We start from the raw sequence: 12,384 nt of genomic DNA on the forward strand, positions 1-12,384 counted from the left end.
ATCAGAAAGAGTTCCAATTTCGTACTCAAAACTATTTGATGTATTGCTTAAAAATAATAAGTGGGAACTATTTAAATTAACCACAATAACAATTATCGAAGCGTAAAAATTATAGGAATATAAAAAAGTAATTCGAACAAAGATTTGGAGAATTCAATCCCATCAAAAAGAATTTTAATTTTTTGCAAAGATATTGATTATGTGCATATCAGGATTCACTAATAGAAGGTTAAGTCACTTGCGAAAAAAAAAGTGGATAGGACCCATGAACCTCATTAAGGATGTCAAATCCGCAGATTGCAAATGTCATCAAATAGGAGAAAACATAAAAAAAGGATTAGTGTAAAAAGAGAACTAGTTGACATCCTCAATGCCAAGTTCTGCCAAAAATAAAAAAAAAATTGTTTGCTGCTGATCGCTTGGCCTAACCTTATTCCATGGCGAAACAATTAAACTCATTTGTATAACAACCACAAATCATATGGTGCAATCTGCCATCTTGTCATCAAGCTGCTCGTACTTTTGCCAACACACGCAAAGAAATTTGTGTGCGTATATGTACATGAGCAGAGAAAATGCGAGAAATAAGATAAAAAAGAGAAGGCATGTCATCTTGATACCTTCACACCTGGTCAGATGTTAACGGCTGGTAGCGTGAGACCACCTTTCTAAATCCGCCTTGACCTTATTGAGTGAATCCTGTGTGCATATGTATTGTATACAATTTCATACATTCATAAAGTCTGGTACTATGTTCGCTTTCACAACAAAAACTAATTATTGGGTTGCCCAAAAAGTAATTGCGGATTTTTCATATAGTCGGCGTTGACAAATTTTTTCACAGCTTGTGACTCTGTAATTGCATTCTTTCTTCTGTCAGTTATCAGCTGTTACTTTTAGCTTACTTTTGAAAAAAGTGTAAAAAAGTATATTTGATTAAAGTTCATTCTAAGTTTTATTAAAAATGCATTTACTTTCTTTTAAAAAATCCGCAATTACTTTTTGGGCAACCCAATATTTTATGCGATTATTTATTTTCATGCTGGCATTATTTGTGAGGTACTATGCCAAGTAAAAACTTCTCTCCAAAGATGTTTCATTGAGTTTAAACTGACTGCACTCATTGATATGTGAGAAGTTTGTCCCTGTTCCTGTAGAATGTTCATGGGAAAAATTTGCGATTTACTTATTTTCAGATTATAGATTTGTAGGGAAAGAAACTTGGTGATTTCAATACATGGCGATACAATTAAAGGTGGTCTTATTTGTACAAAAACTACAAATCATGTGGTGCAATCCGCCATCTCGTCATCAAGATGTCATTTCAAAAATAAAATTGTTCTCAACACAACCCAAGAGGTCCGGATCGCACGATTGGAGAATTCGTGAGTAAAATTTGAAGATTGGACTACGAAACTTTATGAATTCGAAGACCAAGAGGGATTTGTTGATCCATAACAAGACCTTATTTCATATAAAGCGAAATACCTTTCGACGAAAGGAAAGCTTGAGGCTTCTAGGTCCTAGAGAATCTACAGCGTTTGACGCATTCTCACGTTTTGTTGAACAACAGTCTTCGATACTTGAACGAGTAGCTGAAGTGTCATCGCATTCGAGAGGTGAACTGCCTTGATTCATAAGGATGCAGTAGCCTCAACCTCACCTGCCGTGGAAAATGCTATTCCAGAGAGACCAGTGTCACTTAGTTCAGTTTCGGAAATGTCTAAGTCAAAGATGCACGAACAGTCAACGGATTGATTCATATTTTACCAACAGGATTAATTGACTTTAGAAATCATAAGAGTGATCATGTACCATGTCGAGTGCTACTAGATACAGGATCTGAACTTTCGTATATTACTGAGAGCTACTTGAAACGAATTGGAATAGGCAGAGAGCCATCTAGAATATCTTTATCTGGCAGTGCATCGATTAAAGCTGATACGACGAATGGGCATACCTTTATTAAAATGCGGTCAAGAGTCATGGATAAGACAATGGATACACGACGATAATGCCTAGATTTGCACTTGACCCGGCTGTGTATGGGATATTTTCACTATAGATAGAATTCGTGACCAGTACGACAATACAGTGGCAGTGTCTTCAATATTTGGCTGGGTTGTGACTGGCGTGGTTTCTGCGGAACAAAAGACAACTGCTACAACATAGCTTTCATTGATAGATGTTGACGAACTATTACGCTCTTTTTGGGAAATTGGAGAGAATTTCAGTTCGCCGTCGGCGGATGAATCATTCCACGTCATGGAAGAACATTTTAGGAAAAGTCATAGCAGAGATTCAAATGGAAGGTAAACCATGGAGCTTTAAGTTATCGAAGTGAATCCAACTTTTCAGACACTGGCGCTATGGCTCGCTTCAAGACAAACGAGAGACGACTCGACAAGAATAAGGAGTTAAAGATCAATATGTGAATTTCATGCGAGAGTACGAGAATCTTGGTAACATGAGAGAATTATCATCTAATGAGATCGATGTTACAGACGGAAGGATATTCTATCTACCTCACCATCCTATTATCGGAAAGAAGCTCAGAGTGGTATTTGACGACTCCTTTAAGGACACTGCAGGTCATTCATTGAACAGCAAGTTGCATATTGGTTCACCGATACAAAGTAATCTTTTTGCAGTCTGCTTAAGATTTCGGTTCCATCGATTTGTTTTTACCGCGGATATAGTCAAAATGTTCCGAAAATTTGCGTTAGAAAGACATCGCAATTTCCAGAGGATTCTATGGCGAGAAGATTCAACTGAGCAAATACGGCATTTTCAGCTGTGCACCGCGGAATATGGTACGGCAGGCGCACCTTTTTTGGCTGTCCGGATTCTGCAACAGATTGTTGAAGACTACAAGGATACACATCCGAACGCATTGAGAATTCTTATGAAAGAGTTCTACGTCGGCGATGTACTCACTGGTGCATCATCAGAAGCTACGTTGCTAGAATATCGAGATGAGCTAATGGATTTATTCTCGAAATGCGAGTTGAAGCTGGGCAAATGGAATCCAACTCATTGGAAATTGCAGAACAAGACAATCATGACAACATCGATTTTTTAAGACACGATTTGGATTTGAAAAAGGTTCTTGAAATTCATTGGAACTCGAAAGACTGTATACTCTATAAGGTTCAACTGGAAAGGTCCAATCAGGCAACTTAACCGACGTTTTATCGGATATTGCGTGAGTCTTCGATCCCCTGGGATTGGTTTCATGATCAAATTTAAAATCACGATCACGATTAAATTTAAAAACCTTTTTCAAGAATTATGGCTTCAGAATCTGGGATGGGATGAAATCCTGCCTGAACGATTGGCTGAAGTATGGCACAAGTATAGGAATGATCTCTTAAAACTTGACAATATATTGTTGTTGGGCAACTGCCACTACCTGTAAATTTATATATTAGGTCGAAATATGGTATACGTACTTCGTTTCATCAAGGTTGCATGTACAGGTCGAAAGGCGGAGCATTCACATTTGAAGTTCGAAGAACTTAGCGACGTTAAGCGGCAAAGCTTTTTTTGGCGCAAGAAGTCTTTTCAGAGGAAAGGATGTGTTTGCAACGAGGAGAGCCTAATAGCACTAAATCAAAGCTATGTAAACTCGCACCTTTTATTGGCGATAAAGGACTGATTCATGTTGGAGGTCGCATAGACAACGAACTACTCTCTGAGGAGACAAGACGTTCAATAATTCTGGATAAGAATCATCATGTTACTCGAATCCTGGTGGCGAATTTACACCCTGGAGTATCAGCTATGTTTGTGATTATCCGACAACAGTACTGGATCATAGGAGCTGATACGTAAGGTTACACATGAATGTTTGCAGTGCTTTCATTACTCACGTCATAGTAGCGCACAACGAATGATAGATCTTCCGCAACAATAAGGAAGGGATTTCCCTTCGAGAACTCAGGTTGTGACTACACAGGACCTTTCACACTGAAGTTGCACAGGGGCAGAAATTCGAGGACATCGAAAGGGTACATCTGCCTCTATGTGTGCATGGTCACATCGGCGATCCATCTGGAACTGATCACAGATATGAGCACAGATTCATTTTTGGCAGCACAACGCATATTTATGGCTCGAAAAGGCAGGTGCTCTGTCATCTTTAGTGACAACGGCCGAAATTTTCTTGGAGGCAAACGCAAGTTAGAAGAATTGTACGAACATCTACAATCCGAGGAACACAACGTGGCAGTAGTTACAGCTCTAGCTAAGGAACGTATCAAATGGGTTTTTATACCACCGTACTCGCCTCATTGGGGAGGCATTTGTATGTCGGCTTTTCGAACAGTGAAGCGGGTGATTGGTGACACGATATTGAGCAGATGCGCACGCTCTTGGCGCAGATTGAGGCAGTCATTAATTTACGGCCCTTGGGAATAGCATCCGACGCAGAGGTGGATTACCTGTCCCCATCACAGAGGTGGATTACCTGTCCCCATCACAGCCATGTATCAGGGCTTTTGGCGATGATGGAGTAGGAAGTATTTGACTTCCCTCCAACAACGTCCTTAATGAACCAATGTAAATCAGAACGTAGCTATTAATGATATTGTTCTTATTAAGGAGGACAACGCTCCATCGGCAGTATGGGTCACGGGACGAGTGATCGAAGCTTTTCCTGGAAAAGATGGTCTTGTGAGAGCGGCTGAACTTTGCACAGCCAAGGGCGAATTGACCAGACTTGTAACGAAGCTTGTGAAGTTACCTATATGCTGAAACGATGTTTCAGGGTCGCCCGGGATGTTGAGGAACGAACCTTTTTACTTTTTTATCATCACTTTTTTTACTTTAATTTATAACTCTAAATTATTCCTTTTTTTGTTATGTTTGTATTTTCAAAGTGAGTTGCTTGAGTGGGAAAAACACGGTAACTCTGAAAACAACCAGACGTACTTTTTTATATCACGAAAATAAACTCAACAAATCCATAAATTTCTTTGCAAATAAACTGTATATCAAGCATCTCACTTGCTAATTTGCAAATAAAATGCCTGGCTCTATACCCCACTACATGGACTGTGATGTCGCTGAGGAGGATACTTCAACTTCGCAGCATCATTTGGGAAAGACTGAAGAAACACAAACAGAGTGATGACAACGCATTTGGAATTCTGAGTGTTTTCATACAAGTTGACTTTGCCTCAACTTCCACAGCAGCGTCCCAAGGAACCCAATCTAGCAATAGTAACAAAGCAGCAAAAACAACAATGGTGAGACAAAATCGAAATGGTGCTGACCAATTTTTATTTACAACGTCAACATCATGGCTCTTGTTGACACCTTGAAGGAAAATATATCGAAATTTTCTTTTAAGGTAAAAAATATTAATAAGAATAAAAGTAAATTATTTTTTTTTGGTCCATCTGTCCATTCTTCAATGATGGCACTTCTGCGAGAAAAAAGCATCCACTCTTACTCGTTTACACCCAAGGAATTAAAACAGCCATTTTTCATACTGAGAGATCTGGCTTCCAGCACTGAAACGGAAGATATAAAGGCAGAGTTAGATGAAGTTGTCCCGAATACAATTGCAAAGGTTATAAATTATAAAACTCAAAGGAATACAGATGCAGGTCTGTTTTTAGTTTCGCTATTGCTGCGAAAAAGCTTTCTGATATCTGTAATGTAAGGGCTATATAATACCAAATTGTTTCGTGGGAAAAACCAAGAAAAAAAAAGATTCCGAAATTCAATGTAGAAGGGCCAACGGTGGGGAAACATCTCAAAGAATTGCAGTTCAGTTATAATTGTGTAAAATGTGATAAACAGCATGGTCCAGTGGATGTCAGCGTACAAAGGATGACTCAAGTGATCCCTTCGGCAACAATTGTGGTGAGACGGGCCATCCGGCAAACTGGCGGGGATGCCCAACTTACAGGAAATACGTTGCTGCCGCATGCAATGAATATCTATGACCATTAAGGAGAAGGAGCTTGCCAAAGCCAATGTAAATAGAGCTGTAAATATGTCCTTGGTAATACCAGGCCAGAAATTCTCCAACTTATTCCAACCTCGTATCACGCAACAAAGGGGCCACAACATAAACCACCACTGATTGACCAATTTTTAAAATTGGGATGACTTTTCCTGGATCTGGAAGAATGGACCTTGGAGCAAGAGGTCAACATTTTTCTTTCTGAATATTCAGACATGCCAAAACCCGAGACCAAAGAAGAATTTTTGCGCCAGTTGAACAAAGTAAGGATTAATTATGGACGATGGGATCATGAAATTTCTAACTTACAATGTAAGATCTCTTGTCGATACCAGTCGACAAATAGACCTAAAGGATACTTTCCATCGCAATCGAATCGACATTGGCTTTATTCAGCAATGCCACCTGAAGGAAAAATAAGGGTTAAATACGATGGTAACAATTTTGTCTACGATAATACAACGGTCGGCGTTGCCGTTGTTAAAAGGGATTCAATTCAATTTAATAGTGTCTTTTTAAATGACGTTGGCTTTAATACGGCACTCCTGCAAATAGAATTCCTGAATAATGATACACGGAAAAAATGTTTAATTGGATCAATATATGTATATGCAATTATCACCCTCAGAGATTTGGGGTGAATTGGTCAAAACTCTTACAGCTCTGTGGCAATTTCGACGAATTTATTTTTGAAGGGGATTTGAATTCTCAAAGTCATTTTTGGGGTGATCAACTTGAGAATATGAATGGAAAGACTACGGAAATGGCGTAAGGCTAATAGACTCGACGTGAGTCGCCATTGTGACGCATCGCCTTCATATCCAAATGGTTCATAATTTTTAGATCACGTTTTGTTAAGCCCACAACTATTGAACGGAACCGTGCCAAACATTCAAATCTCAACATTATCGTCTTTCTCTGATCATTTTCCTATTAAACTAACTCTTCGTGTTGATCAACCGGAACTTTTAATGAGATCAGCCCGAACATATTCCTCCTATAAAGATACAAATTGGTCTAATTTTGTACAAGATATGGACTCTCATGGGCATCTCATTGCAGTATGCCCCTTTCTTCATCAAATCTTGAAGATCACGAGATCGATTCCTTAAAAGACGATTTCAAATTCTCTTTCAATTCCATAAACAACGCCCATACCAAACAAAACCTTATCCAAGGCAATAAATTTCCTCTTTCTGAAAAGGCAAATTAAACACACATGGCAAAAGGAATTGAATAAGATTTTTCATCTAACGGGGAACCGGATAAGTGGTGAATATGTTGTTATATCCAAATAAATTAAACTGATAAAGACTATTATTAAGGTGAAGATTTGTAATCCAGAATTTAGAATTTCACAAATGCCATTCCTCGTCGCATTTGATGATGATTTTGGTGCTGTTCATAATCAAAATAATTACCACTTTGTCAACCCTGAAAATGTTAAAGGTATTATAGAGCGTATCAAATATAAAAAACCAGTGGGTTGGATGCATCTCAAATTTCATAGCTTATTGCCTGGGAAACGGATCCATTTCTTGTAAACATTCTGCGTAGTTACTTTCAAAACCAAAGATTTTGTGTGGATATTCAGGGCACATTATCAACCTTTGGTTCTGTTAACAGCGGAGTGCAGCAGGGAAGTGTATTGGCGCCGTATCTGTTAAATTTATTCTTACATGACTTTTCTCACACAGCGGTTGATTCGTAGGCCACTCTCTATGCAGATGATTGCTTAATATATGTACATGAAAAATCTTCCGAAATTGCTCTTGAGAGATTAGCAGCTCATCTAAGGCGAATTAACCAGTATTATGAAACTTGAGGTATTACAATTAATGCCGCTAAATCCCGGGCAATCTGCATACGGAATGCCTCTGGTAAATGTCCAAGGTATGTGGTACCCCAGAGCAAGACACTGAAAATTACCCTCAATGTAGTCAGCAATCCTGTAGAATCCAGAGTCAAATACCTTGGAGTAGCATTTGACAAAATGTTGAGATTCAATACACATGCAGGAAAGATGCTACAGAGGACAAAAACAATTTTGGGTTAATTCTCCTTTATCCCTAACAGCAAATACTTAGCTCAGTCTACTAACTTATTAGTGTATAAAGTGGCTGTGAGACTAGTGTTGACATACGCCTTTCCAATCTGGTTCACTATCTCCCCGACAGTGGCCAAAGAACTGGAAATTCAAGAGAGAAAATTCCTCAGGAAATGTGTACGCAAATACTACGAAAGTCGCACTAAAAAGTATTCCAATGCGTACATTTATGGCATTGAACCCTTATGTGCATATGGGCTCAAGCTTAAATAAACATTTGCCCAAAAATTACCTACACATGAAAATTAAGTAATAAGAGAGATTTATGGATTACAGGAGCATTTATCATGGACTGATTCTACATACCTTTCTCCAGTTGCCATTATTAATGAAACAATCGACAACGAATCAGCCCCATTTGCCATGCCTGCTTTTTTCATTAAATCAACGACTGGAACACACCGTGGATGAAGAACTAGAAGAAAGAAAAAAAAGATAATAACTATTTATAAATTACATGTATTTTAAATACTTACAACGAGCACAGCTCATATCGTTTTATTTTACATTTAATTTTTTATGTTAGGTTAGGTTAGGTTACAATCAGAACAAAGTGGTCTGTCATTCGTTTATCAACATTTCTTTACATATATTTACATATTTACATACAATCAAACTCATCTGTGATATTTACACATTTTCATTCATTGTTTGGTTATAGCAAGATGGAAGATATATAGATATAGTTATTTACACTTGTTGGATATAGTTATTTACAGACAATTGTTTTTTCGTTGTAGTTGTTATTTAGTTTTAAGCTATTTATTAAGTAAGTTTTATTATTATAAGTATTATTTAGTAAGTAACAGTAAAGGCCGTGAACAAGCCTTTGTTGTTGTCAGTTTTATTTTCAAGCATATAGCCTATAACATACCCATCGTGTATAAAGGCTGGTACTACGTTCTCTTTTACGGAAAAATTTCCGAAAGTCGTTCTTTCGGTGGTTTGACGAGGTTGATTTTTTTTGGGTTTCTTTGGCCAAAATGTTGCCATTTACATAAAAAAATAATATGGCATCAAACAATTTCTCAGCTGCTTACGAGCATGTATGTTTTTGTAATTTCAACCAAAACCCAACCCTTCGTAATTAATATATAATGAAACACAAAACAATTTAAAAAGAGACAAATGCAGAATTTGTTTGTAAAAATAATAAGATTTTATAGTATTTTCACTGTTATAAGTTAAATAAGCACAACTTTCCAAAAGCCTTTGTCAGCATCTTCCACTCTTATCCAAATATTGTTGTTGTAATTGCAAGACCAAAAGTGCAACACATTCTTTCACAAACCTTATTATTTCGTACAGATTGATTGAGTTGCATGTTGTGAAAGAAATATTTATTTTTCTTTCGAGTATATTTACTTATATTAAAAAAAAAACTTTCTCTTTTATGCATCCACAAACAGTTTATTTTTTCCCAACCAGAGTAAATACATGTGAGCAACATCACTAACACTAACAAACACCCAATTACAATTAGAAGTTTGACGATCGCGTTTATTTTGCGTAAGAAAATGACTTGTTGCACAGCGACTGTGGTTGTGCTCTCAACGGGCGTCCCGAAATGTAAATTTTCCCTAGTTGAAAAAACAAGTTATGACGAAACAAACACATTTCGGCAAAATTTTCGTTTATTTTTTTTATATGGTGTTTCAACGCAAAAACCAAATACAGTACCGGCCTTTAAGAAATAGACAATAATAGTTCTTTATGTTTTTAAAGCAACGAACACTTCATCATATACTCATGTAATCGGAATAGAAAAAGACTCAAATAAACATTCACTTAATCATTTGCTCGTATGAATTCAAAGAGACAGCATTACAGTCCACTGTCGTAATAAATAGCTTAAACGGATTATACGTGTGTGTGTTTCTTTCTCAGGCACGGGATAGGATAACGAAAAACAGCAAACAGCCTTTGTTAGTCTATTCAGAAACAATTATTTTTTTAGATAATAGATTTAGAAGACATTTCTAGGACATTTTCTCATTATGAAAAAATCTATTGTACATAAAAGTATTATGTTTTCTTTTTTATTTTTGTAGTGTTTCAAAAAAAAAAAATAACCGTGAAAAATGTGTACCAGCCAAGATATTTTCATTTAAAGGTAGTGACATAATTACCAGGTAGCGTACCGTAAACAGCTGAGTATAATTTTTTCTTTTGAAGTGGACTATGTGTCAACGTGTTTTGGTTGTGTGTGTATTATAGTTAAGAACCATAGTACACAAACAGCGAAAAATGGCGCGAACTAGTTACATACACAAATCAGAGTTGCACTAATTATTGATTTTGACAGATAGTGCACTCAATATTTTGTTGTTGGGCAACTGCCACTACCTGAAAATTAATACATCTTGGCACCAACCAATTTATCAGCTGCTATGTAGATGTTTACATACAAATGCGAGTGTGTGGCCCGCATTGAAATTCATATATATTATTGCAATTTCAACCAAAACCCATCCCTTCGAAATTAAAAAATAATGAAACACAATACTGCTTAAAAAGAAACGAATTCTGCTTTTATTTGTAAAAATAATTAGATTTTGTAGTATTTTTGTTGGTATAAGTAAATAAATAAACACAACTTTCCAAAAGCCTTTGCCAGCATCTTGTGCTTTTGGTCTTGCTATCACAAAAATAGCAAAACCAAAAACACAACACTTTCACAATCGTTATTACTTCGTACAATAGTTTGTTATGAAAGAAACATTTATTTTTTATTTATTTAAGAAGTATATTAAATTATGTATTTATATAAATAGTTTCTAATTTATGCATCCACAAACAATACTTTTTCCACCCCGAGTAAGTACATGTGAGCAAGATCACTAACACTAACAAACACTTAGTTACAATTGGAAGTTTGGCGATCGCGTTTATTTTACATAAGAAAACTACTTGTTGCGCAGCAACTGTGATTGTGCTTGGGCGTTGTGCAATGTAAATTTTTAACCAGATGAAAAAACAAGTTATAGCGAAACGAAAACTTCATCAATATTTTCCGCTTATTTTTTTATATGGAGTTTCACCACGAAAACCGAATATACTACCAACCTTTAGTCGCAGATTTCCTGGATCTTGATTTTCAGTATAACTAAAAAGACGAAAGATATAACACAAAACACTGCTACAGCCACAACAAAATAAAACAGCAGATATTCCATCACGTGAGTTCGGCACATAGAAGTATAAATGGAACGGTTTTATCTTGAATTTCACATTACACCAGTAAACACGAATTTTTAATAGGTGCCACATAAGTTCAAAGTCTGGCATCACAAAACAATGCAAAGTTGAAATAAGCAAAAAACATATTAGTACGGTTTAGGTCGATTTGAGACACCCTTTAAAATTTGATAGCACAAAAATCGTTCTATTGGAATCGGAACGCTTTAAGGGTTGTTAACTGTTAAATATGCAAATTTATGTCAAATCTTTCTACCGCAAATATGGTCTATGTATTTTCTATAAGATAATCATCTATATATGTACCTACCTATGTATATAGAACAAGTAAAAGCGTGCTAAGTTCGGCCGGGCGAATTTTATATACCTTCCACCATGGATCGCATTTGTCGAGTTCTTTTCCCGGGATCTCTTTTTAGGCGAACATATGATAAAGAGAAAGAATTGTTATGATATTGGAGCTATAATATAAGTTATGGAGAGACCATAGTATAAAACTTCACCCAATACGAATAAAAATTGCGCCCTTAAGGGGCTGAAGAAGTAAAATAGGGAGATCGGTTTACATTGGAGCTGTATCAGGGTATAGACTGACCATAATTGACACGTATGTTGAAGTTCATGGGAGAAGTCGTTGCACAAAATTCCAAAAAATCGGATAATAGTTGCGACCTCAAGGTGCTCAAGTAGTCAAGATCCCAGATCGGTTTATACGACAGCTATGTCGGGTTATGAACCAATTAAAATAATATTTGGCACAGTTGTTGGAAGTCATAACAAAACACTTCTTGCAAAATTTCAGCCAAGTAGGATAAGAATTGCGCCCTGTAGAGGCTAAAGAAGTCAAGACCCCAGATCGGTTTATATAACAGCTATATCAGGTTTTGGACCGATTTGGACCACACTTAACACAGTTTTTTGAAATCATAATCACGTGCAAAATTTCAGCCAAATGAGATAAGAATTGCGCCCTCTAGACGATTAAGAAATTAAGATCCAAGATCGGTTTATAGGACAGCTATATCAAAACATGGACCGATATGGCCCATTTACAATACCAACCCACCTACACTAATAAACAGTATTTGTGCAAAATTTCAAGCGG

General features: G+C 36.7%; 1 protein-coding gene across 6 annotated transcripts; it reads right to left on the minus strand.

Moving 5' to 3' along the window:
- Positions 1–5,250: 5,250 nt before the first annotated feature.
- On the minus strand, positions 5,251–9,223 carry LOC131995190 (uncharacterized). 6 transcript variants are annotated; one of them, XR_009397243.1, is made up of 5 exons: positions 8,956–9,223; positions 8,388–8,496; positions 8,076–8,162; positions 7,654–8,000; positions 5,251–7,408 (listed from the first exon to the last, which is right to left on the minus strand). XR_009397243.1 is itself a non-coding variant. In XM_059363395.1 (5 exons), the coding sequence occupies exons 1-5, from the start codon at positions 8,571–8,573 to the stop codon at positions 7,403–7,405; spliced, it is 315 nt and encodes a 104-aa protein (XP_059219378.1). In that variant the 5' UTR covers positions 8,574–8,940; the 3' UTR covers positions 5,251–7,402. The 6 variants fall into 6 exon arrangements, 2 of the variants coding, with proteins under 2 accessions (XP_059219378.1, XP_059219374.1); XR_009397242.1 differs by lacking the exon at positions 8,956–9,223 and adding an exon at positions 8,558–8,939 and having other exon boundaries at positions 5,251–5,516; XR_009397241.1 differs by lacking the exon at positions 8,956–9,223 and adding an exon at positions 8,558–8,939.
- Positions 9,224–12,384: the final 3,161 nt, after the last annotated feature.

Source organism: Stomoxys calcitrans, chromosome 1 (genome assembly GCF_963082655.1).
Source record: "Stomoxys calcitrans chromosome 1, idStoCalc2.1, whole genome shotgun sequence".
Classification (NCBI taxonomy): domain Eukaryota; kingdom Metazoa; phylum Arthropoda; class Insecta; order Diptera; family Muscidae; genus Stomoxys; species Stomoxys calcitrans.

Coding starts and splice junctions, on each gene's coding strand:
- LOC131995190 (XM_059363391.1), bottom strand. Junction 8,163..8,387: donor ATAATGGCAACTGGAGAAAG/GTATGTAGAATC, acceptor TTGAATTTCCAG/TTCTTTGGCCACTGTCGGGG. Junction 8,001..8,075: donor GCCACTTTATACACTAATAA/GTTAGTAGACTG, acceptor TGTCCTCTGTAG/CATCTTTCCTGCATGTGTAT.